The following is a 27,194-nucleotide window of genomic DNA, read 5'->3' on the forward strand; positions in this document are numbered from 1 at the left end:
TTTTAAATTTATGCACTTTGTTTCTGTTGAGGGGGCTGGACTTGCCAGCCCTCCCCCATCCACCCCGGTAATTTCCTCTAGCAATTGCAAATAAAGTAAATATTTGAAATTTAAGCTGAGCTTTTTGATCGTCTTTTTAGGTTTTGCTACGAGGGAGGTGGGGCGGTATGTAAGCTTAAGAAAAAGTCTTCGGCTGCAAAATGCTGGTCACGATACAAAAAAGATGCCAAGACTTAGAAAAAGTGCAAAGAAGAGCAACGAAGATGATGAGGGCTCTGGAGGCTAAATCATATCATGAACGGTGGTAGGAGCTAAGTATGTCTGCCTATCAAAGGGGAGGATTAGAGGTGACACGATAACTGTCTTCCAGTACTTGAGGGTCCCAAAGGTGCTTTTTCTGGAGGCAACTGGACTTTCTTGTTTTTTCTTTGAAGACGTTTCGCTTCTAATCCAAGAAGCTTCTTCAGCTCTGACAGGATAGTGGGGAATGGAAGGATTTCTATTCCTTGCAGACAGCTGGTCATTTGCATCCTTTTAGAGAGTCTTTGAGGCCACCTGGAGGTTTATCTGTGTCCTCGGGGTCACCTGAGTGGTGCTTCTGGTTCCTACTTACCTTTACTACTGGTTCGCAGTGGGGCCGTGCATGTGCAGAAGTGTTCTGATGACATCGGGGTTGGTGGGCAGAGCCTCCCAGTTTACTATAGAACCGGAGCGAACCGGGGGCAATCCCCACCACTGTTCGCACCACTCCAGAAATTTCCTGACAATGAGAACAATTAATCAATGGAGCAGCTTGCCTCCCAAAGTTATGGTTGCTCCATCCCTGGAGGTTTTCAAAAATAAACTGGACAACCACTTTGACCAATACAGTACAATCTCCTGCCTCGAGCAGCGGGTCGGACTAGAAGACCTCTGAGGTCCCTTCCAGCCCCATGATTTGATGTGCTAAGGAGGCTGCTACAAGCTTGTGTTATTGCCTTCTGTTTGGGCTTCCCCATTGCCTGGTCTTGGGCCTTTCGAAGGTCAGTCAAGGGTTGATGCATCTCTGCAACAGCGCAACAAAAGCCTACCTCTGGTAAGTCAGCACACATTTCTGTGCCTCTTTCTAAAGAGGATAGTTTTCCTGCAGGGAGAAATGGTGATATTTTATGCTTTTGATATTCAAATGGTAACCTTTTCTTGAAGGAAGAAGTATGAGAGACCTTCTCTTTGTAAGGCGCAGTGATGAAGTGTGCTTCACCAAACGCATGCTTGGAAAATGTGGCCTATCTGTTAGATAAAAGAAGAACAGAGTTGGACGGGACCTTGGAGGTCTTCTAGTCCAACCCCCTGCTCAGGTAGGAAATCCTATACCAAGGTTCTCCAACTTTAAGATTTGTGGACTTCAACTCTCAGTTGCTGGCTGGAGAATTCTGGGAGTTGAAGTCACAAATCTTAAAAGTTGCCAAGGTTGGAAATCCCTGTCCTATATCATTTCAGACAAATGATTTGTGGGCCTCCAGATGTTGACTCCGCCATTCCAAAATCCAAACCATAGTACAAGTAATCCTCAATCTACAACCAAATTTGGGACCAGAATTTCCAAGGCCGTTGTTAAGTGAGCTGTCCCGATTTTACGACCTTTCTGGCCATGATGGTTAAGCGAATCACTGCAGATGTTGAATGAATCCTGTTAAAAGTGAATCCGGCTTCCCCACTGGTTTTGTTTGTCCGAATGTCACAAAAGGCGATCACGTGACCCCCGGGACACTGCAGCTGTCATAAATATGAGCCAATTGCCAAGCGTTTGAATTTTGATCACGTGACCATGGGGATGCTGCAGTGGCCGTGTGAAAAACGGTCATAACGCACTTTTTTCAGTGCCACTGTAATTTTGAAAGGTCACTAATCAAATGACTGCCTGTAATACTTTAAGGCAGAAAGCAAAAACTCCCTTTCTGACGGGCATGCCCCGATGTGAAGACAGCATCCATATGTTCTCGGTAGACTTTGAAATTTAGCAGATTTGGAAAAGACCCATTTGGATTCCATTTTTATTTATCAACATCTTCTTTTAATGACCCCATAATCCCTTACGGGGTGAAGTCTGGGCAACTGAATGGAGCTGAGTGTTTACAGGCTGGATGCCCTTCCTGTCGCCAATGCGGAGTTACATTCAACAGATATATTCTCATTCTGCCCAGAGAGGGAAATATCTGCCTCCACCTAGGATCGAACTCACAGCCTCCTGATTGCGAAGCGAGAACTCCACCTCTAGGTCTTTCCATTTTTATTTATGCTGAGGAGAATTTTGTTACTGTGGTTTCATACCCCTAAATTCTCTCTACCTGTCTCTCTTGATTCAGCAGGGTCTAAATTTAGAATGCATCTGTTTAAAGGAAACGCCCATTTGTTTGGGGAAATGAAATGATTTGAATGAGTGTATCTTTCATACCATAATTAGATTTTACATGCAATTTTTTTTTTTTTCAAAATAAAAATTCAGCTGCTGCTACAGCGGTAAAGGCTTCTTCGTTGGCTTTCTCCACAAGGGCCCACGGCTTAAAAGCATTTTAATTACATATAGAAGCTCAGCTTCCTAATACCGTTATACTCTCTATCTCTGCCAGTTGCTCGAATTCCTACAGCGTGACCAAAAAAAAAACCAGGATGGGGAGCAGGTACTTGCCAGTTGTTTATGAATTTTTTTAAAAAAATCCATAGAGCTTTTTGACTCCCCGAAGAGAATCTGAAAGGCGATCAGCAAATGTAACAACTAAGGTAATATAAGACTCAATTGGATTGAGAGGGGGAATCAAGCTATTCTCCAAAGCACCTGAAGGCAGAACAAGAAGCGATGGATGGAAATTAATCAAGGAGAGATTCAACCTAGAACGAAGGAGAAATTTCCTGTTAGTGAGAACAATCAGTGGAACAGCTTGCCTTTAGAAATTATGGTTGCTCCAACATGGGAGATTTTTAAGAAGAAACAGAACAGCCACTTGTCTGGAATAGGATAGGGGTTAGACTAGAAGACCTCCAAGGTCCTTTCCAGCTGTTATTCTGTATTCGAGGCAATCAATCTATTGATCTACCTCCCAGAATCACTACAGACATCGGTGTGGGAAGAAGAGGATAGCAAATCCTATCTGTATGTCATCAGGAGTTCCTAGCGGCAATGACCGGGTGAAAATTGAACGATTAAAAATACATGCTGTTGATGCGGCTATATAAGATTTATTGGCACTGTATATTAATGCATTAATCTAGCCCTAGATTAAAGCAATATATATATTGCTTTAAAGGCACTTGTCTCAAGTATCTTGCCATCCATAGGTCTTAGCAGACGAGAATTCTGGGGGTTCATAAATGAAATACAGAAAAGAAACAGAACTGGGATTTTAAAAAAAGAGAGAATTTATTTCAGAGCTAGTTTATACTTGAGTATTGAAGTCTTTCCTGAACTATTATTCCTATAAAGAATAATCTGTCATCACATCCGGTGGTGGCAAGTTCCTCCAATTATCTTGCTGAGGAGGGGGGGCAAAGCAGTGTTTCTCAACGTTAGCAATTTTAACTCCTAGAATTCCCCAGCCAGAATTCTGGGAGTTCAAATCCACCTACGTTAAAGTGCCATGGTTGAGAAACAGTGGGTTAGAGTTTCCTTTTGTAAGTCCAAGACCACAGCCGATTACTCACTCATAGAGATGGTCAGGAAGATCATGCTTTGGGGGGTTGGACTGGATGACCTCTACGTTTCCTTCCTGCGGCTCCAAAATCATCAATCTCTTTTACCTGCTTGCTGACACTTGTGCTTTCTAAATGAAATCCCTGCAGATTCAGCGATCTCTACCCCACTTCGATCAGAGACCCTGGCCCTCTCTGCATCACCAACAAAAACAATCTCTGTTTCTCACACACACTCATACAGTCACAACCGCCCCAGCCCCCCTACCTTCCTTGTCATTCGCCTCATTATCCACTAGACGCCTGGCTGAAACATGCACGGGGGAAGACACACACTGCCCAAGGAAAGGCAGACAGTGGACGTGCCGAGCAAAGACAAACAGATCCACTGCACTGCATATGCTACTCGCAATTTAATGTGTCTTTTTCCCACACAGAAGGAGGTTGTGGGAACCAGAGCCTGCTTAGCAATGGCTGTTTGGAAGTGAAATTAAGCCAGAGGGAAACCAAACTGTTAGCACAACGTGGTAGAATTCACTGTCACAAAATGCAAGTTCGGAGGGGAGATTATCTAAAGAAGAGCAACTAAGGTGATTAAAGGCCTAGAGACAAAAAAAACATATGAAGAACAGTTGTAGGAACTGGGGATGGTCAGTCTGGAGAAAAGAAAGTGTAGGGGTGACATGATAGCAGTATTTGAGAGGCTGCCACAAAGAGGAGGGGGTCAATTTATTTTCCAAAGCACCAGAGGACAGGACAAGAAGCAATGGATGGAAACTAACCAAGGAGAGAAGCAACCTGGAATTGAGGAGAAACTTCCTAACAGTGAGGACAACCGGTGGAACATTTTGCCTCCAGAAGTTGTGGGTGCTCCAACGCTGGACATTTTTAAGAAGAGACTTGGCAGCTACTTGTCTCAAATTGTATAGGGCCTCCTGCAGGAACATGGGCTGGACTAGAAGACCTCCGAGGTCCCTTCCAGCTCTATTCTAATTAATTAATTAAAATCTTATATATATCCTATGCAATCTAATCAGGCTTGAATTTGAGCATAAGAGGATTCTGTCTGGAATGGGAACTTTTATGTCCATTTGCCTGCAATTAATTAATTAATTAATTTGTCAAGCATATATAAGATAACAGGTAAAAGTATAAACATAATTTGAATACATGAAAAGAATCAGCTAAATAAAAGTGGGGAACCTGATCTTCAGAGCTGCCTATAGTTTGTAAGTCTCCTCCTTATACAGGTAGTCCTTGACTTATGATCACAATTAAGCCCCCAATTTTTATTGCTAAGCAAGATGGTTGTTAAATGGATCCGGGGGCATTGTCATAAATACAGGCCAGTTGCCAAACGCTCAAAATTGATTAATGCAGCTAATGTATTTTTCCTGGCAGCTAAAAGCCAACTATAAGTCCTCAACTTACAACCATTCATTTAGTGACCGTTCAAAATTGCACTGAAAAAAAGTGACTTATAACCAGTTTTCACACTTACAACAACACTTATATTGTAAATACAATATACAAAACCTGCAACCAATCTTGGGGAATAACTTCAGTTGTACTATCTGTAAAGTAGGAATTAAAGCGGAGATAAAATAAGAAAGTTCTGTGTGATTCTAAACATAGTAATATTTTGGGAAATATGTAAACAAGAATAGAAACAAGAATAATGAAAACCGACACTTTTCCAAAATATATTAGTGCCTTAAAGCTGACTTCCCTTTCGTTCTTTTTACTTTAAAATGAGAAAATGACTTCCCATTTGCATTTTAAATTTAGCTGAATTCCATCTTGGGTTTTCAGAGTATTATGGGCTGTGACATTAACACAATTCTCATTTGTCATCCCTGGGGCTGTCTAAATGAAAAGAGAAGGCAACCATTTTTTCCCCCTCCTGGGGAGATATTAGCCAAGGCCTAAAAAGTCCACCACACTTTCCGAGTGCAAGGATGGTATATTCCCTAAATTTGATCTGATGTTCATTTGCTCTCTGCGAACTTAATCTAATTTACCACCTTGCTATTTTGAGCACTGGAGTTTCACTTTGGAACAAGGAAGAAACAGGCAATTTCTGAATCTTTCCTTAGTTTGGCTGTGGATGATAGATGTGGCAGTCCAAACCTGGGTAATGCTTTTAGGTTAATTGAACCAAGATGATCCTTTAGTACCTGAAGAAAAGAGTTCTCTTTATTCCTAATGAGTAATCATGGTTAGTCAGCCTTTTAAGCCATGGGAACGACTTGCCTCAAGAAGTTATGAGTGTTTCATCACTGGAGGTTTTTAAGAAGAGATTGGACAGCCATTTGTCTGAAATGCTACACAATCTCCTGTTTGAGCAGGGAGGGTTGGACTAGAAGACCTCCAAGGTCCCTTCCAACTTTGTTATTCAATTACAGGTAGTCCTCAAGTTACAACAGTTCATTTAGTGATCGTTCGAAATTATAACGGCACTGAAAAAAATAATTTATGACTGTTTTTCACACAATCTGTTGCAGCATCCCCATGGTCACATGACTAAAATCCAGATGTTTGGCATCTGACTTATGTTCATGACGGTTGCCGTGTCTTGGGGTCATGTAATCATGTTTTGTGACCTTCTGACAAGCAAAGTCAATGTGGAAAACCAGATTCACTCAACAGCTGTGTTATTAACTTTACAACTGCAGTGATTCACTTAACAACTGTGGCAAAAAAGGTCATAAAATGGGGCAAAAGTCCTTAACAACTACCTTGCTTAGCAACAGAAATTTAGGGCTCAACTGTGATCATAAATCAAGGACTACCTGCATTTGGGGAAATTGTGTTTTCATTTTTCTTCTTTCCATTCTTGTTGATATATTTCCACAAATATCACTTTTTAACCTTCATTCTTTCTTCTTCTGGCTGGCTCCTTTTATCCCCGCAATTTTATATCATTTATTTATTTATTCCCTTAACACATATCTATAGCCATCCATCCTTCAGACCACTCCCAATCAAATCATTTTAACAACTGTAATTAAAATACAAAACATAATTGTGTTGCCATCTGTTTTTCCCTTCCTCTTCCTGCCTATTTTTCAGCAATTTCTTCCTGCTTCCTGTCCTTTCTAATATGTTCCTGCCCTTTATAGAAGAGCCTCTAAAAATCTTGTCTGATACATACAATGGTATGTATGAATGACCTTGGGAGGCAGGAGGAACAACCACAGCCTAGCAACCATCACACAAAAGGTCCCTCAGCCCCCCAGAAGGAAAAGGGAGGTGGGAAGCATCTCATAGCGTCCGTCCCCTGTTTTCTGAAAAGCAATAGTCAAAGAGAGGAGAAGTGTTTTCACACGGGCAAGATGCTGTAAATTGAAATTGTAAACCTTACAATAAAGCTCGAGTTAGTATGCCAGCTTTCTGTTTCTTGTCTGGACTCCCTCAAAGGCCGGCCTGCCTGCCTTTTGGAGGTCATTACACAACTGCCTTTAATGTGATTGGGAATACCATTAAAGGCAGATATGCTCCAATCCGGCATTTATATGTGTGTTTTGCATGTTTTGGTTTTGCATTGTTCTTCTATTTGGCGATCTTTTTATTGATTTGCTGCTGTTATTGATCACACATTGAGTGTGTGACCCGAACAGGTGGCTGTATAAATAGTTTCAATAAACAACTGAAAGGGAAGCCTCCTTGTATTTTCCTCTCATCCTTTTTTTCCTTCTGGCACTTCCTCCCTGCCATTTCTTTTTCCCCTCAACCTCTCCTGTCCCCCCCCCACTTCTTCCTCCTGCTGTTCTCTCTCTGTCCGTTGCATCTGCCTTTCCCTTCTCTCAATCCTTCCCTCACTTTCTAGAGCTCCTTTCCACGCCTATCCTCCATGCCTTCTTCCTTCCCCCCCACTCATCGCCTCTTCTGTCTTTCTCAGCATTTCCCCCCCTCCCCACTCCCAGGGGAGGAGGGTGTCTCCCAAGAGATGCAGGCCTCAGCTCCCCTGCGCTCCCCCATCATTCAGGCTGGGGCCAAAGCTGGCTCCCCATGGACTAAAACTTCGTTCTGGGGCGAACCATGAGGAAGCCAAAGAGGGGACATGCTGAGCTGGCCTCCCCAGAGGCTGCCTCTTGGCATCTTTGACCTTCTTGTGCCCTCCCCGTCTCCCCCCTCTTTCTTTCTTCCCTCTCCTCTCTGGGGCCTTCTTTTCCCTTTAGAGTTGCCCACTCCCCCCTCTGCCCCCTCCCTCCCTCCCTCCCTTCCTACCCCTCCCATCCCACCTTTTCCCCCTCATCCCCTCTCCCTCAACTGCTTCTCTCCCTCCCACTCTCCCCACCTCTCCTCCCCCTCCCACCTTTTCCCCTGCATCCCTTCAGTTGACCCCTCCCTCCCTTTCCTTCCTGCTCCTCCCTCTCTGCCCCCTCCCTTCCCCTCTCATCTCCTCTCCCACCTTTTCCCTCTCATCCCCCATCAATTTCCCCCTCATCTCCCCTCCCTCAAGTGCTTCTCTCCTTCCCCTCCATCTCCCTCTCCCCTCTTCTCTCCTCCCTTTTTTCCCCTCATCCCCCCTTAGTTGCCCCCTCCCTTCCCCTCCCTCAAGTGCTTCTCTCCTTCCCCTCCATCTCCCTCTCCCCTCTTCTCTCCTCCCTTTTTTCCCCTCATCCCCCCTCAGTTGCCCCCTCCCCTCCCCTCCCTCAAGTGCTTCTCTCCTTCCCCTCCATCTCCCTCTCCCCTCTTCTCTCCTCCCTTTTTTCCCCTCATCCCCCCTTAGTTGCCCCCTCCCTTCCCCTCCCTCAAGTGCTTCTCTCCTTCCCCTCCATCTCCCTCTCCCCTCTTCTCTCCTCCCTTTTTTCCCCTCATCCCCCCTTAGTTGCCCCCTCCCTTCCCCTCCCTCAAGTGCTTCTCTCCTTCCCCTCCATCTCCCTCTCCCCTCTTCTCTCCTCCCTTTTTTCCCCTCATCCCCCCTCAGTTGCCCCCTCCCTTCCCCTCCCTCAAGTGCTTCTCTCCTTCCCCTCCATCTCCCTCTCCCCTCTTCTCTCCTCCCTTTTTTCCCCTCATCCCCCCTTAGTTGCCCCCTCCCTTCCCCTCCCTCAAGTGCTTCTCTCCTTCCCCTCCATCTCCCTCTCCCCTCTTCTCTCCTCCCTTTTTTCCCCTCATCCCCCCTCAGTTGCCCCCTCCCCTCCCCTCCCTCAAGTGCTTCTCTCCTTCCCCTCCATCTCCCTCTCCCCTCTTCTCTCCTCCCTTTTTCCCCTCATCCCCCCTTAGTTGCCCCCTCCCTTCCCCTCCCTCAAGTGCTTCTCTCCTTCCCCTCCATCTCCCTCTCCCCTCTTCTCTCCTCCCTTTTTTCCCCTCATCCCCCCTTAGTTGCCCCCTCCCCTCCCCTCCCTCAAGTGCTTCTCTCCTTCCCCTCCCTCTCCCTCTCCCCTCTTCTCTCCTCCCTTTTTTCCCCTCATCCCCCCTCAGTTGCCCCCTCCCCTCCCCTCCCTCAAGTGCTTCTCTCCTTCCCCTCCATCTCCCTCTCCCCTCTTCTCTCCTCCCTTTTTTCCCCTCATCCCCCCTCAGTTGCCCCCTCATCTCCCCTCCCTCAAGTGCTTCTCTCCCTCCCCTCCCCTCTTCCTACTCCTCCCTCCCTCCTCCTCCCCTCCTCTCCCACCTTTTCCCTCTCATCCCCCATCAATTGCCCACTCAATCTCCCCTCCCTTGATTCTCTCCTTCCTTCCCTCCCCTTCCCCCCTCATTTGTCCTCTCATCTCCCCTCCCTCAAGTGCTTCTCTCCTCCCCCCCTCCCCCAATCTCTTCCCCCTTTCTTTTTTCCCTCATCCACCCTCAGTTGCCCCCTCATCTCCCCTTCCTCAAGTGCTTCTCTTCCTCCCCTCCCCTTTCCTTCCTCCTCCTCCCCTCCTCTCCCACCTTTTCCCTCCTCCCCCCCCAGTTGCCCCCTCATCTCCCCTTCCTCAAGTGCTTCTCTTCCTCCCCTCCCCTTTCCTTCCTCCTCCTCCCTCCCTCCCTCCTCCTCCCCTCCTCTCCCACCTTTTCCCTCTCACCCCTCCCTCAGTTGCCCCCTCATCTCCCCTTCCTCAAGTGATTTTCTCCTTCCCCTCCCCTCCCTTTCCCCCCTCCCCCTCAGTTGCCCCCTCATCTCCCCTTCCTCAAGTGCTTATCTCCCACCCCTCCCCTCCTTTCCTTCCTCCTCCTCCCTCCCTCCTCCTCCCCTATCCCACCTTTTCCCTCCCACCCCTCCCTCAGTTGCCCCCTCATCTCCCCTCCCTCAAGTGATTTTCTCCTTCCCCTCCCCTCCCTTTTCCCCCCTCCCCCTCAGTTGCCCCCTCATCTCCCCTCCCTCAAGTGCTTCTCTCCCACCCCTCCCCTCCTTTCCTTCCTCCTCCTCCCTCCCTCCCTCCTCTTCCCCTCCTATCCCACCTTTTCCCTCCCACCCCTCCCTCAGTTGCCCCCTCATCTCCCCTCCCTCAAGTGATTTTCTCCTTCCCCTCCCCTCCCTTTTCCCCCCTCTCCCCCAGTTGCCCCCTCATCTCCCCTTCCTCAAGTGCTTCTCTCCCTCCCCTCCCCTTCTTTCCTTCCTCCTCCTCCCTCCCTCCCTCCTCCTCCCCTCCTATCCCACCTTTTCCCTCCCACCCCCCCTCAGTTGCCCCCTCATCTCCCCTCCCTCAAGTGCTTCTCTCCCTCCCCTCCCCTCCTTTCCTTCCTCCTCCTCCCTCCCTCCCTCCTCCCCTCCTATCCCACCTTTTCCCTCCCACCCCCCCTCAGTTGCCCCATCTCCCCTCCCTCAAGTGCTTCTCCCCTTGACCTTTGACTCCTCCCCCTCTCTGCTTCTTCTCCCCCTCCCCCTCCCCCTGCTCCTCAGCCCCTCCCCTCCGGACTGCTTGAGCTCCACCTCTGCCGCTGCCGCCGCCGCCGCTGCCGCATCCCGGCGCGCAACCGGCTGCTTGTGTTGGGGCGCCTTCAGGTCCAGCATGCGGACGGGCGGCAGCGTCTCCGGCGGTGGCGGCGGCGGTGGCGGTGGCGGGACGGCCGCGACCACTGCAGCACCGCCGGGGGTCTCCGCCGCCGCCCCGGGCCCGGCGTCTTCGGGGGCTTCGCCGTCTCAGGAGGAGGGCGCCAAGGGGACGCTGCTCTCGCTGCAGCGCGGGTGCACCATGAGCGGCCGCGCCGGCAAAGGGGGCTCCCCCAACGGGGAGTGCCGCCGCGGGGACGAAGAGGGTCCCGACCCGCCGCCCTCGCAGCCCAAGGTCTCCTTCTCCTGCAGCACCGAGGGAGGCGGCGGAGGGTCCCCGAAGGCGGCCGAGGAAGGCGCCACCGGTGAAGCCGAGGCGGGGCCGGGCGTCGGCGATCCCCGCGGCAGCCAGACGACTTTCATGCAGCGGCAGTTCAGCGCGATGCTCCAGCCGGGCGTCAACAAGTTCTCGCTGCGGATGTTCGGCTCGCAGAAGGCGGTGGAGCGAGAGCAGGAGAGGGTCAAGTCCGCCGGCGCTTGGATCATCCACCCGTACAGCGACTTCAGGCGAGCCTCGGGGGCAGCGACCGCAGGAGGGGAGGGAGGGAGGGGGGGAGATGGAAGTGGGGGGGGGAGGAAGACTAAAAGAATGGCCTGCCCTGATTTCAGACCAGAAAGAGAACTTCTCCCGAGGAGAAGTTTAACCTTTGGCCTTTCACAAGTAGAAGAATCCAATAGGCTGGAAGGGACCTCAGAGGTCTTCTAGTCTAACCCCCTGCTCAAGGCAGGCAGGAGGCCTTATATTGCATCCCGCTCAAAGACAGGTAGTCCTCAACATACGACCGCCGTTGAGCCCAACGTTTTTATGTTGCTGCTGGAGAAATGTGTTAAGTGAGTTTTGCCCCGGTTGTATGACTCTTTTTTGGGGGGGCCATGGTCGTTAAGCGAATCACTGTGGTTGTTAAATGAGTAAGACGGTTCTGAAGTGAATCTGGTTCCCCCCTCCACCCCACCCCCCCGTTGACTTTGCTTGTCAGTGGGTCGTCAAAAGCGATCACGTGACGCCGGGACTCTGCAACTGTCACAAATGTGAGTCAGTTGTCAAGCATCTGAAGGTAAATCACGTGACCGTGGGGATGCCACAACGGTCCTATGCGTGAAAAAAAAGTGCCTTTCTCAGTGCCGTTATAACTTTGAATGGTCACTAAAACAAATGGTTGTAAGTCGAGGACTACCTGTAGTGGCAGCAGCTTTGGAATTTTCTGATCTTGCCCTTAAGGGAATGACCTCTTCCCTCCCTCCTGTGGGATGTCTGGAGTTGGGGGAGGCCAGAGCTGAAAACTTGAGGCAGGATCAAATATAGCTACCCGGCTTCAAAAAAAGAGGAGAATCCAGATTGACAGCCTGATATTGCATCTCCCCTTGGTTTGCCGCTAAGGGCAAGAGCCCGCCGAGGGACCTCAGTTGCAGCAGGCATCCATCAAATCAATGCACCGTCTCCCTCTGGGCATGGAGTGTGACAGGGGAAAAATTCAAGTAAATCTGTGCCATCCGGATGGGGCAAAGCAGAATTGTTGAGAAATTGGGGAGAAAAACGGGGGTCAATCTGTTGTGGGAAGGAAGTGTAGAAAAAGCTCTAGATTTCCGGCCAGCGCAACTTCGGGGTTGGGGGGGTGAAAAATGCAAAGGAGGAAAAGGACTATTGAGGCAAAACAGTGACAGTGGGTGGGAGAAGTAGGAAAGAAAGAGAAAACACTTGGGGATGTGATGGGTTCCAGAAGGACAAAGCAGATGGATTCCTTGGACAAAAGGAAGGGGAAAAAAAATCTGTAGAGATTCTCAGTCATCCAGGTCATGGTTGTCCCAAAGGTGCTTTTTTTCAGGAGGCAACTGGACTTTCTTGTTTTTTCTTTGAAGACGTTTCGCTTCTCATCCAAGAAGCTTCTTCAGCTCTGAGTGGATGGTGGGGAATGGAAGGATTTATACTCAATGGACCAGCTGTCTGCAAGGAATGTAAATCCTTCCATTCCCTACTATCCTGTCAGATCTGAAGAAGCTTCTTGGATGAGGAGTAAAACGTAAAATGAGGAGCCTGGATAGCTCAACAGACTAAAAAAGCCTGTTATTAACATTCAGCTGTCTGCAATTATTGCAAGTTCGAATGTCACCAGGCTCAAGGTTGACTCAGCCTTCCATCCTTTCTAAGGTAGGTAAATTGAGGACCCAGTTTGTGGGGGCAATAAGCTGACTTTGTATAAAATATACAAAAAGTATGAAGGCTATTGCTTAACGCATTGTAAGCTGTCCTGAGTCTCCGGAGAAGGGCGGCATATAAATCTAATTTTTTTAAAAAAAAAAAGTCTTCAAAGAAAAAACAAGAAAGTCCCTTTGCCTTTGGGAGAAGGGAAAAAAATGTATTTCTTTATTAGGAAGACAGTTGCACTGGTTTATCATGCCGGCTGTTTTCCTTCTAATGGATGTTTAGGCAAGGGTTTAAAGCTTGTTGCTTTGCCCAAATCTTTTTCAAGTGATCGTTTTAATTTGTAATTTGCATTTCGGGACTATTGTACGTGGTCAATGTTGCTTCCATAAAGAGGGCTTGGTTATTTCTTCAGGGAGCGGGCAGCTTATGGGCTTTCTAAATAAATTATAGATACAGGTTTTCAGAGCGACTTTGAACTATTCCTGTGGTTGTTTTATTACAAGCCAAGAATGAAAGAAAATAGCTGTCAGGACATCTAACTGGTGTTTGGGACAAGTAATAGAGCAGCCTTGAATGCATTAAAGCTTTTATCTCTAAAGGAACTTGAGATTTCTTAATTGGGATTGCAAAAGGTCAGGATCAGATTCACAATAGTAATTCAAGGGATGAATCAGAATAGAACTGGAAGGGATTTTGGAGGTCCTCTAGTCCAGCCCCTGCTCAAGCAGGAGATCCCATACCATTTCAAACAAGTGACTGTCTAATCCAGAGGTCTTCAAACTTGGCAGCTTTAAGACTTGTGGATTTCAACTCCCAGAATTCTCCAGCCAGCATAGCTACGCTATGGGAGTTGAAGTCCACAAGTCCACAAGTCTTAAAGCTGCCATGTTTGAGGACCCCTGGTCTACTCTCTTCTTAAAAACCTCAAATGATGAAGCACCCACAACCTCTGGAGGCAAGAAGTTCCACTGGTTAAATGTTCTCACTGTTGGGAAGTTTCTCTTTAATTCCAGGTTGCTTTCCTTTTTTAAAAAATTTTTTATTTATTTTTTAATTTGATTTATATGCTTGATTAGTTCCCACCCATTGTTTCTTGTCCTGCCTTCAGGTGCTTTGGAAAATAAATTGACCCCCCTCATCTTTGTGGCAGCCCCTCAAATACTGGAATACTGCTATCATGTCCCCCCTAGTCCTTTTTTTCTCTAGACTAGCCATTCCCAAATCCTGCAACCGTTCTTCATATGTTATAGTCTCCAGACCTTTAATCACCATAGTTGCTCTTCTTTGCACTTTTTCCAAAGTCTCAACATCTTTTTTGTAATGTGGTGACCAAAACTGGATGCAGGATTCCAGGTGTGGTCTTACCAAGGCTTTATAAAGCGGTACTAATACTTCATCTCAGTGGTGGTACTCAGCTGGTTTTATCAGGTTCGGGCGAATCGGTAGCAGTGGCGGTGGGAGGCTCCGCCCACCCGCCCGGACGTCATCACGTCCTGTTTTTGACGCTCTGCGCATGCACTCACATTTACGAACCGGTAGTGAAGGTAAGTGAATACCACCCCTGCTTCACTTGATTTTGATTCTATGCCTGTTTATATAACCAAGGATTGTATTAGCTTTTTTGGCTGCCGCCGCACACTACTAGCTCATGTTTAAGACTCCAAGGTCTCTCTCACAGTTACTGTTTTTGAGCCAGGTTATATTCTTAGGATCAAGGCATGTTCAAATGCAAGTTTTACTTCCAGAGCTATTTACTAACTTGGAATGCATTTCTATCATTCCAAACATGCTGTTGTATAGTTTGGTTTTGGTTTCATGTATTGCATTAAACCACGGTTTATTTTATTGAATGACCCCCCGCTGAGCTGGCTTCCCGAAACAACTAACCCATAAATCATAGATGGCAGGCATGTTAGAGTAGAGCCAAACTACTGTCATGTGGCCCAGGATGGCAGGTGAATACAGTAGGAAACTTAAAAGAGCATAAATCCAGATACCGGTAGGGTTAAAAAGAGATTTTTTAAGAAATTCCATTTTGAACTCACGGTTGTGAATTTATGGGAGACAGAAAATTCTTGAGTTCCTGCCAGTTATCCTGATAGCTAGATTGCAGTCAATCTTTTGAGCAGGGCTACCGTATGCCATAAATCTTGGGCATTAAGCTTGTTCTTTGTTGCTGAGTAGCGGACTTATTCACCGTGAATCAAACCTCAATTGGTAAGGTTTATGCCACAAGCATTCAACCGAAGTAAAAAATAACCTTATGGCATCTTAAAAATCAACACATATATACCAAAGTGCCTCTTTCAGGTGCTGCTGAACCTCCCAAGGTCCTGGGAATTCTGGGAGCCAGCACAGAATTGGATTGGAAAAAAGTTTTGGGATACTGTAGTTAAGATGTTAATCTGGCTGGGGAATTCTGGGAGTTGAAGTCCACAAGTTGCCAAATTTGGAAACTCCTGCTTTTAAGTGATTCTAGGGAAGCATTTTTAGCTGCTGATGTTAACAGTTTCTGAAGTTAGTCAGAAAGGAAACCTGAGGATTTTTTCCCCCAAGCCATATCTGGGGAAGTGAACACTGTACAAAAAGAGTTTATGACTATTGTCCTCAGTTCAATTTTAGTCTGGGAAATGTTAAGCTTTGGCTTGTCCTGTGTTTTTTCTGGCAAGGGTTTGGGGTTTGTCGTTGCCTGTTCATTCTTTTCAGGGCTGGGAGCAAAGAACGGGCCCAAAGTCACTCAGTTAGCTTTCATGCTTCAGGAGGGACTAGAACTCACAATCTCCTGGTGATTGATCCAAATTCCCTCATCTGTCTTTCATGGCTAAGACAGGACTAGAAGTCACCATCTCCGGGTGATTGGCCCAAAGTCATCCAGCCAGTTTTTTTGTGTCTAAGGCAGAGCTAGAACTCACCGTCCCCTAGTATTTAGCCTGGTGCCTTCACCAAACTGTCTCCCTGCAGAAAGTTTACCTGCTTTTTTTTCCCCAGGTGCTAAATGCCCCTTTTGTCCAACTGAGCCTGTTGGCTGGGATTTTTACAAACTGAAGCTCTGTGCAAACAGAACTATGTTGGTTAGAATTCCTGTACTACAGCTCAATTCTTCCCTTCATGGAGCTGCCTCTTGGGTGTGTTGGCAATGGTGCCCACCCCTCAAAGGCCACGTTGCCAATTGACTGGCAAAGAACTATGGGAGAAGTAGTTCAATCCTTTGGAGGCAGGGTAGGTGGGAAGGGTTGAAGTCTGTTTTCTGTTTGAAGCTGGAAATGTTAAGGTCGGTACAAGGTGACTTAATGGGATTGGGTGGGAATAAACGTGAAACTTAACTCTTTCAATGGAGTTTTGTTGCTGGGGTGGGGGGGGTGGAGGGAGGATGTTAATTAAACCGTTTTAAATGACAGTCTGAGCGGACACTGGGAAAAGCTGGTTTGATGCAACTTTCAAATCAAATCTTTATTACTGTCATAGACCAGCATATTAATGCAGCTTTAATGTTTTAGTTATTATTGAATTATTGAAGTTGTTATTGATAGTTTTATCATTATGATACACTGGAATACTGAGAAGGCAACATCAGAAAAGGTAGACCTCATTTTGTGACCACTATTGAGAGCAGAACTTCCATCACTAGGAAATGTGGTTGTTAAATGAGTCACACCCAATGTTATGCCTTTTTTTCCCCCATAGTCATTAAGTGAATCACTCTGAATTTGGCTTCCTTGTTTGATTTTCCTTGTTGGAAGCCCTCCGCCCCCCAAGAAGGTTGCATGTAGCAATCACGTGATGCTGCAATCATTGTAGATACCTATTGGTTGCCAAGCACCCAAATTATTATCACATAACTGTGGGATGCTGTGATGGTCATTAGTGCTAAGGATCAGTCACAACTTACTTTTTCCAGCACCGCTGTAATTTTGAACAGAAATTAAACAAATGGTCATAAGTCAAGGACTACCTGTAACCATCAGGGCTTATTTTGGGCAATGGGTCACATCAGGTGACTTTCTCAAAGTGTCCTTCGAGAAGTACAGGTATTCCTCGACATACGACCACAATTGAGCCCAACATTTCTGTTGTGAAGCGAGACATTTGTTAAATGAGTGTTGCCCCATTTTACGACCTTTGGTGCCCCAGTTGTTAAGCGAGTCACTGCAGTTGATAAGTTAGTAACTCGATTGTTAAGTGAATCAGATTTTCCCCATTGACTTTGCTTGTCAGAAGTCACAAAAGGGGATCACATGACCCTGGGACACTGCCACGGTCATAAATCTGAGTCAGTGGCCAAGCGTCTGAATTTTGATGGCGTGACTATGGGGATGCTGCAAAGGCTGTAAGTAATTGTGAAAAACGGTCGTAAGTCACTTTTTTCAGTGCCATTGTAACTTTGAACGGTCACTAAGCAAGCTATTGTAAATCAAGGACTACCTGTATCGGATCCTAACTAGTATAATTTGCATCAAATAGAGCTGGAGACCATCAGAGGTTCGAACGAAATCAGCAAGATTGAAATTGAAGTTCACAGCCTTTGAACTACAGGTAGTCCTTGGGTTTTAACAGTTGATTTACTAATCTTTCGAAATTACAACAGCACTGAAAAAAAATGACTTATGACCAGTGTTCACACTTACGACCATTGCAGCATCCCCATGGGCATGTGATCAAAATTCAGGTGCTTGGCAACTGGCGTGTATTTATGACGGTTTCACTGTCTTGGGGTCACATGATCCCCATTTGTCACCTTCCCAGCTGGCTTCCGAAAAATCAAATGGGGGAGGGGAGCCAGATTTGCTTAACAACGGCATGATTCACTTAAGACAGGGGTCTGCAACCTTAAACACTCAAAGAGCCATTTGGACCCGTTTCCCACAGAAAAGAAAACACCGGGAGCCACAAAAACCCTTCCTGTGCCTGACTATTTCTTGAGCAACCACAAATCTAGCATATGTAGTTGAATTAAACGTTCTGTTTTCTTCTGAAACTTTTCTTTTCTTGGATTTATCTATGGTTGGAGTCAAAAAGCTCAATAAATCGCATGCTAGTGAGTGTCGCACATTGGTGCTTGTGAAACATATTTTGAGTGACAGGGAGCCGCAGCGGAGGGGTGAAAGAGCCACATGCGGCTCCAGAGCCGCAGGTTGCTGACCCCTGACTTAAGAGTTGCAGTGATTTGCTTAAAGGCAAAGAAAGGTCGTAAAAGGAGGCACAACTCACTTAACAACTGTCTCGCTTAGCAGTGGAAACTTTGGACTCAATTGTGGTCATAAGTCAAGGACTCTCTATACCTATGTTAACATGACATATACTCTCTAAAGTGTCTCTCAGCCCATCCCACCTCACAGGGTTGTTTTTGTGGGGCAAATGGGAGGAGGAAGGAGTATTAGGTACGTTCACCTCCTCGAGCGAAAATAAGTCTAATGAATAAACCTGAATTAACCAAACACAGTGTTATTTCCTTCCCCAGGCTAAAAAACCTCAACCGCCAGTCTAGGTTAGCACTTTGGATGCATCCCATCTTAATTCATGCAAAAACCCATCCAATAATTGCACTCAGAATACGGTAATTTCAGGCAAGCTTAAATCTGGTTAAGCACTCAATTCACTCAATGGAGACCTGATAGCATTTGCCATTTATCAGCGGATTGCCGATAAACAAAATACAATAGGTTAAAAAAACCTGATTGTTTTACAAGTGTTTTAGAAATGTATAAATGCTTCAGTAATTTTTGCATTAGATACCGGTAGGTATATATAGAATTATAACTTTTACTGCTGAGATGTACAATATACTATGTGCTATATATTACTGATACAATGTTTGTTTGTTTTTTTCTTTGTTACATCTTACTTGGTTGTTAAAGCACTTTTTTGTGTTTTTTTCCCCTCTTTGACCATGAATGTATGTCTATCATAATTATCTTTATATTGGTCCTTTTTTATTTTTTATTTTTTTGTGTTACTTTTTAAAAGCATGAACTAAATAAATTAATTTTAAAAATCTGATTAAGCACTTTGGTAGTAGTTATGAGATACCCAATAAGTGCTGGGGAATGTGGATGTGCAGATATTGCTATACTATACTTAGAGTAATTTAGGACAGATTGGGATTTGGTTGAATGCTGAGCACTCTTTCCATTTTTTTTCTTTCTTTCTTTCTTTCTTTCTTTCTTTCTTTCTTTCTTTCTTTCTTTCTTTCTTTCTTTCTTTTTCTTTCTTTCTCTATCTATCTCAACCATATATCTCTATCTATCTATCTATCTATCTATCTATCTATCTATCTATCTATCCCATCCATATCTATTTCTTTCTTTTTCTTCTTCTTCTTTTCCTCCTCCTCCTCCTTCTATTTATCTATTCCATCCATACTGTATCTCTATCTCTATATCCATCCATCTGTCCGTCCATATCTATCTATCTATCTATCTATCTATCTATCTATCTATCTATCTATCTATCTATCTACCACATTTCTACATCACCCTTTTCACATAAGCAATTCTGTGCGATTTACAAACAACATAATAAAATCATGTTTAAAAAAGGTTAGAAGCACAGAAAAAATTAAAAAATCAAGGTAATTTAAACAAATGGGGTGTGTGCGTGCTACATCTGCAGAATTTGCGAATACTTCCTCGTAAAATTCTGGTCATGCCCTCTGTTGAGACGTGGGTTATCACTTGGGGCAGTAAAGTACCTGCATTGAAAAAAACGGAAAAGTGGACGAATATCTGGATATAGTTTGTTCTGTAACTTGTTTCAAGAGTCTAAACTGGGATGTCTGTGAAAGGAATGCAGAGTTCAACAGGGTACCAGGTTTTCCCAGCAGCAGCGAAATCTTAGTAGCAATAAAAAAAGAAAAATCCTAATTTCCCAGTGCTTCATCTTTGCCATTCTATTTTCTTTTTCTTTTTTTCCTAATTAGCGGGTTTGTGCCTAGGAGAATATTTTATCCCGAACGTTTGGCGATACTTGCGTAAACTTCAGGGGCCTGTTAGTGACATAACTCAGGCTGGCTGCTCGTGCAGAGTACAGGAGCCAAAAATATCCCAAATGTGCCAGCTTGGAGAAGTTGGGAAGAGTTTGGAACAGTTGTGGAGCCAGGACCAGCTGACTGACCTTGGATAATAATAATAAGGGAGAAAATGCAGGCTGTTTTTTTTAGGAAACCTTCAGAAATGGAGAGTGGGAAGTGGGCAAGCCATGGCCTTGATTAGCTGCCGAATAAAGTTACAATGCTTCTTCTTTTTTTTAATGACAGAAAGCACAATAGGGTCAGAGGTCTAAGAACCGTGTGCTTCCTCCCCTCCGAGCCCCCCCCATTCCCAATTGCAAACCTGCTCCCCACTGTCATCTGGCTATGGGATTGGGGGGTGAGGGGAAATCATTGCAACCACCCTAGGGGGAAGGGGGATTATCCTCTCCGTCCCTCTCTCGTTCTGCAAAATTTTCAGCGGCTTCCATGATCCTGGGTTGCAAAGCATCCCTGGTGGATTGCAGTGCAGCCTTTGAGAGGGACGGGGTGGTAGTGCCCCTTTTAAGGGAGAAAAAAAGGAGGAATCCATTTTGATGTGGCCTTGAAAGCAAGGACATTCCTCCTCCCCCTTTTTTCCCCCCTTTCCATCCTTAGAAGGTGACAGAGCTGAGAGGCGGGAGGAATAATGAGTAAGTCTTTTGCTGCAAAGCAAATCAGAATTGGGGGGGAAGGAAGCTTGGCCTTGCTGTGAGTTTTGGGAGAAGAGCCATCAGCAAAGGATGGTTTGTTCCAAAATCTATCTATCTATCTATCTATCTATCTATCTATCTATCTATCTATCTATCTATCTATCTCTTCCTTTTTTCTTTCTCTCTCCCTCTTCATCTCTCTCTCTCCTTTCTTTTTCTCTGTCTCCTTGTGTGTGTCTCTCTTCCTCTCTCATCTCTCTGTATCTCTTCTCCCCTCCCCCCTCCCCTCCTCCCCTCCCCTCCCCCTGTCTTTCTCTTCCTCTCTTCTCTCTCTCCTCCCTGCTCCTCTCCTCTTCCCTCCTTTCTCCTCTTCCCTCCCTCTCTGTCTTTCTCTTCCTTTCTTTTCTCTCTCTCTTCATCTCTCTCCTTTCTTTTCCTCTGTCTCCTTGTGTGTGTCTCTCTTCCTCTCTTATCTCTCTGTATCTCTCTTCTCCCCTCCCCTCCTCTCCTCCCCTCCCATCTTTCTCTTCCTCTCTTCTCTCTCCTCCCTGCTCCTCCCCTCCCCTCCTTTCTCCTCTTCCCTCTCTCTCTGTCTTTCTCTTCCTTTCCTCTCTCTTCATCTCTCTCTCCTTTCTTTTCCTCTGTCTTCTTGTGTGTGTCTCTCTTCCTCTCTGTATCTCTCTCTGTATCTCTCTTCTCCTCTCCCCTCCCCTATGCACTCCTCTCCTTCCCTCCCCTGTCTTTCTCTTCCTCTCTTCTCTCTCTCCTCCCTACTGCTCTCCTCTTCTCCCCTCCTCTCTCCTCTTCTCTCCCTGTTTTCTCTTCCTTTCCTCTCTCTCTCTCTCTTCGTCTCCCTCTCCTTTCTTTTTCTCTGCCTCCTTGTGTGTGTCTCTCTTCCTCTCTCATCTCTCTGTATCTCTCTTCTTCCCTCCCCTCTCCCCTCCTCCCCTCCCCTCCTTTCTCCTCTTCCCTCCCTCTCTGTCTTTCTCTTCCTTTCCTCTCTCTCTCTCCTTTCTTTTTCTGTCTCCTTGTGTGTGTCTCTCTTCCTCTCTGTATCTCTCTTCCTCTCTCTCCCCTTCTCCTCTCTTCCCCTCTTCCCTCCCCTGCCCTCCCCCTGTCTTTCTCTTCCTCTCTTCTCTCTCTCTTCTCTCTGTTCCTCTCCTCTTCTTCCCACCCTCCCTCTCTGTCTTTCTCTTCCTCCCCTCTCTCCCCCTCCTTCCTTTTCCCCATCTTAAATTCTTCTCAACTATCTGTAAGTCAGGTTGGGTGCAGTTGGATTGACGGTTTTGATTGCCTCGGTTGCTATTTCTGTAGCAAAGGTACAGATGCCAAAAGGAGCTGATGTAAGTTGGCTGCACTTTCAGCCGCAGCCGCTGTGTTTTCGTGATGGCAGGGATGCGGGGGGGAGAGGATTCTCCCAGGCCGGTGCAAGGAGCCCTCCCCTGACAGTCACAACTGGGATCAGAACTTCCGTTGCTAAGCAAGGCAGCTGTTAAGAGAATTGCATTTGATTTTATACCCTTTTTTTGCCACCGTGTTAAGCGAATCGCTGCAATTACAGGTGGCCCTCGACTTACAACCACAATTGAGCCCAACATTTCTGTTTTTAAGTGAGACATTTGTTAAGTGAGTTTTGCCCCATTTTACAACCTTTTTTTGCTATCGTTGTTAAGTGAATCATTGCAGTTCCTAAGTTAGTGACACAATTGTTGAGTGAATCTGACTTCCCCGTTGACTTTGCTTGTCAGAAGGTTGCAAAAGGGGATCATGTGATTCCGGGACACTGCATCCGTCATAAGTGTGAACCACTTGCCAAGCGTTTTGATCACGTGACCATGGGGATGCTCTAAAGGTCGCAAGTGTGAAAAATGGTCATGTCACTTTTTTCCAGCACCGTTATAACTTTGAATGGCCCCTAAATGAACTGCTGTAAGTCAAGGACTGCTGTAATAGGTGGTCATTAAGTGAATCCTGCTTCCCCCGTTGTCTTTATTTGTCAGAAACCAGCTGGGAAGGTCGCAAAGGAGGATCACATAACCCGAGGACATTGCAACCGTCATAAATTCATGCCAGTTGCCAAGCACCTGAATGGGGATTGCGTGAACATGGCAACGCTGCAACAGTCATAAGTGTGAGGAGCGATCCTGTCACTTTTTCAAGTGCTGTTGTAACTTTGAACAGTGACTAAACCAAATGGCTGTAAGTCTGGTTACTATCTGTAACCAGCCCTAAAATCTTGGGAAAGGTCAAAGATTTGACTCAGCCTGGCTCATATATTTCTTTATTTATTAAATTTATATGCTGCCCAGCTCACGGTTCTGGGCAATTATACCCTTTTTTTTTGGACAAGTTTTATTAGTTCCCTATCCAATACACACCCGCATATTTTTTGAAACAGAGCATTGACCATATCATATCATATCATATCATATCATATATACAATTTATCATATCCAAATATATTTTACTTTGTTACCGTTTCTGCCAAAGTTTTCTTTTTCCATATTTGTTAATCAATTTTTGATTTTTTCGTTTCTTATTTTTATAAACAGAATCTTCTTTCACCCTCAAATTCTATTTTTCCCATTCTTTTTTATTATAATTTTTTTTATTATAGTTCCAAAAAAAAATCAAAAACAAATGTATAATAATTTTTCTATCACAGTGTAACATCGCCATTTTTTTCCATTCTTAATCACGTTACATTCTCCTTTAATTTTTTAAATAGTTCATTCTTTATCTTGATATATTTAAACGTGTTTGGGGATGCCTTTCTTCCATTTCATCTTTTTTGTTTTACAGCAGTCTTTCTTCTCTTCCTCTTACTCTCCCTCCCTTCTTTCATCCTTTCTACCTTCTTCTTTCCTCTTCTCCTATTCCTTCTCTACTTCCCTTCCCTTTCCCCCCCTCCTCCTTTCCTCCCCTCTATCTAACCTTCTCTCCTACTCTTATTTCCCTTTCCTATCTTCCTCTCTTCTTCCCTTTCTTCTGCTCCTCTTCTGCAATCATACCCTTTAACCAGAAAAAATGAGGTATGGAGTCAGTTCAAGGGGGCTGCCCCCCCAGTTCTCTGAACCTTTGGGGTCCCCCCCCCTTGTATTCTTCATCACCCCCCACTGTGCATCCTCTGTGCCTTGAATTTTGGGATCCTAAGCAGGATATTTTGCCTCTGGGGCTGATATTATCTGCCAAGGTTATTTGGCTGCTACAAGAGCCTGTAGTACAGTGGACTAAAGCACCTTTATTAACATCTGCTGCTTGCAATTACTGCAAGTTCAAATCTCACCAGGCTCAAGGTTAACTCAGCCTTCCATCCTTTCAAAGGTAGGTAAAATGAGGACCCAGATTGTGGGGGCAATAAGCTGACTTTGTATAAATATACAAAAGTATGAAGGCTATTGCTTAACGCATTGTAAGCCGCCCTGAGTCTCCGGAGAAGGGCGGCATATAAATTAAAGCAAAAAAAAAAAAAAAAACCCATCTCTGCCTTCCAGATTTAAAGATTGCCAGTTTCGGAAAGAGGCCACGGCAAACCACTTCTAAATTGGTGCCAAGAGAATGGTGTGGATTTGTCCATAAAATCAACCTTGAGTCCAGACAGGCTTTTAAAATTGTGGGTTTTTAAAAAATAAATAAATAAATAAACAGAGACAATTTTAAAAGAAATGAGTATGGATTCTTAGTTAGGTCAAAAACGATGAGTTGGTGTGCCTACCTCATAGGGTTGTTGTGTGAGTAAATAAACCATAGTTCCTCCCTTCAGAAAAGAATGGCCAATAGTCACATTTCCTACTGATAAGAAGAGAGACGATGGTGGTTAAATTTCCTTCAATCTTCTTCCTTTTAGACATGAGGTAAACTAGCTTTTTATTTCTTTGAAACGGATGTCAAAACACGGGATCAAGAATGCTCTTCCTTAATATTAATTTAGTATTGGGAGGCGGAGGTGTATGACTTCAAGATAGGCATAGCCAATGTTTCTCAACTTTACAAGTTTAAGACACGTGGACTTCAACTCCCAGAATTCCCCAGCCAGCCATGTGGGCAGGGGAATTCTGGGAGGTGAAGTCCACACATCTTAAACTTGCTAAGTTTGAGAACAATGGACACAGCTATTCATCTCAACCCTGCATTCAGACAGGTCCAAGATTCAACTATGAAGAGTGGTCATTTTCAAAGGAAAAAAGGATTTATTTTCTGTTGCCCTAGAGCAGGGGTCTACAATCTTAAACACTCAAAGAGCCATTTGGACCCATTTTCCAGAGAAAAGAAAACACCGGGAGCCACAAAACCCTTTTCGTGCCTGACTATTTTTTGAACGGCCACAAATCTAGCATATGTAGTCAAATTAAACGTTCTGTTTTCTTCTGAAACTTTTCTTTTTTTGGATTTACCCATGGTTGGCCTACTGGGAGTTGAAAAGCTCAATAAATCGTGTGCCGGCGGGTGTCACACATTGGCGATTGTGACGCATATTTTGAGTGTCAGGGAGCCACAGCAGAGGGGTGAAAGAGCCATGTGCGGCTCCAGAGCCGCAAGTTGCTGACCCCTGCCCTAGAGGGGTAAAACTAAAAAGGACACCCAGGCTAGGCATCTGAAAGAACTTTCTGACTGTACAAGCCAATGGAACTGTCTGCCACATGAAACAGCAAGTTTTCCTTCGCTGGAGAAGCTATAGTGCAGTGTTTCTTAAACTTTTTTTTTTCTCTCTCTCAGGATACTTTCCCACTTTTAAAAATGATGGAGGACTCCAATGGAGTTTTGGTTTGAATGGGTTACATTTATGAATAATGTATCAAATGTAAAAGTATTAAAAATTAAAATGGATGCATTCAACACTGCTGCTGCTTCCCACTATGGTCGGATGGGATTTTAATGTTATTTTTCCATATAGGCTGGCAGGTTATTTTGATTTTGTAGACCTCTGTGAGGGTGGTGGGGGATATACAGGGACCACATATTAAGGGGCATGGCTCTAGTCTAGTGGATCCCACACTGGATAGGGCTGGACTAAATGATCTCTAAGATCTCATCCAGTTCTGAGTTTCTTTGACTTGATGCTGTTTGCTGTACTGCAAACAAAAGATCACCTTTTGTAGCTCAGAGTTGAACTGTGGGATCTCTGGTGCTCTCTGAGCTTGGTTCTTTCTTGCAGATGTTTCACTACCCAACTATATAACATCATCAGTTTGTTTTTGTTTTTTTTTAATTTGATTTATATGCCACCCTTCTCCGGGCGGCTTACAATGCGTTAAGCAATAGCCTTCATACTTTTGTATATTTATACAAAGTCAGCTTATTGCCCCCACAATCTGGGTCCTCATTTAACCTACTTGAGAAAGGATGGAAGGCTGAGTCAACCTTGAGCCTGGCAAGATTCGAACCTGCAGTAATTGCAGGCAGCTGTGTTAATAACAGGGTGCTTTAAACCACTGTACTACCAAGGTGCTATCAGTGTTAGTAGGAAGTGGAGTTTGCTCAATATTTATAAACAAGTGTCTTTCCTGCCGTGTTGATGGAAATGACGTTTATTTCTTGGTCGTTCCTTGATTAGGCTGTTGTTCACTATTTGATTGTTTGTCTGAGCAAGCCACTGTATATAAACAGAGAGCAAACCCCAAACTCCCTTCTAGCCCTGAAGATGTTACCTATTAGGTTAATTAAACGGCTTCAAGAAAACAACTAAGCTCAGAGAGCACCAAGGAGACCACAAACGAGAAATCCTATTTATGCAATCAGTGTGCCTGATGCAGGACCCAGAAATCACTCCAAGACATATGCCAAGCCCACGCTTTAAATATTACGCTTCCTTCTCCTTAAGTTTGGAGCTAACAGATTCTTCGTTTTTTTACAGCCTTAGGAAATGGAAGATACTCGCTTTATTTTTTCAGTGGGATCTGCTTGGCTGGGCTTTCTGTCTTCTTGTCCCCTTGCAAGACAAGAAGGTGGGGGGAAAAAATCCAGCCACGTTGTAGAAGTTGCTCACTTTTTATCCTCGGGGAAGAGATCATGGTTTAATTTTAAAACCTTGGTTATTTTTTTGTGGCTGTCCTCGAGAGTCACATCTGTAAAATGGGCTGGGGAAGGGAGAACCCTTCCAGTTGGCCACATTTGAGAAATGTTGGGTGCATTTGGCTTTGTTTGCTCTTTCGGTTTATGAAACTGGAGGTTTTGAAGAGGAGATTGGGCAACCATTTGTCTGAAATGGTATAGGACAGTGATGGCGAACCTTTTTGGCACCGAGTGCCCAAACCGGAATGCATGTACATGCACATCCATGTATGCGCGCCAGAGTGCAGGAAACCCAAAGACCAGGTGGCTGCCGTGCACATGCCTGGGTTTAAGCCATTTTCCAGGCCGTTTTCCGGGCTGTTTTCCGGGCGTTTTCGGGGCGGTTTTGGGCTGTTTTCCGGGCTGAAAATGGCTGGAAAAAGGCCTAGAAAACAGCCTGAAAAATGGCCTGGTTTTTTGGCCATTTTTCAGGCCATTTTCTGGTGCTCTGGTGCCCGTGAAGACCAGCTGGCATGCCGGAAACCAGAAGATCAGCTGGCGATGGCACACGTGCCCACAGAGAGGGCTCTGCATGCCACCTCTGGCACGTGTGCCATAGGTTCACCATCATGGGTATAGGACAGTGATGGCTAACCTTTTTGCTGTCGCGTGCCAAAAGCGGGGGGGAAGCAGGGGGGTTGCATGTGGGCATTCCCACACCCACAATTCAATGCACCCCACCCCCCACGCATCTGTGCACGA

General features: G+C 45.4%; 1 protein-coding gene across 1 annotated transcript in view; it reads left to right on the top strand.

Moving 5' to 3' along the window:
- The first annotated feature begins 10,784 nt into the window (after positions 1–10,784).
- HCN2 (hyperpolarization activated cyclic nucleotide gated potassium and sodium channel 2) overlaps positions 10,785–27,194 on the top strand; it is an 81,450-nt gene continuing 65,040 nt past the window's right edge. Inside the window, exon 1 of the mRNA XM_070931867.1 lies at positions 10,785–11,149. Within this exon, the coding sequence (XP_070787968.1) occupies positions 10,785–11,149 (365 nt within the window). The remainder of the gene's footprint in view (positions 11,150–27,194) is intronic.

Source organism: Pituophis catenifer, unplaced genomic scaffold (assembly GCF_029215685.1).
Source record: "Pituophis catenifer annectens isolate HBS135680 unplaced genomic scaffold, rPitCat1.0.hap2 SCAF_1, whole genome shotgun sequence".
In the NCBI taxonomy this organism is placed as follows: Eukaryota; Metazoa; Chordata; class Lepidosauria; order Squamata; family Colubridae; genus Pituophis; species Pituophis catenifer.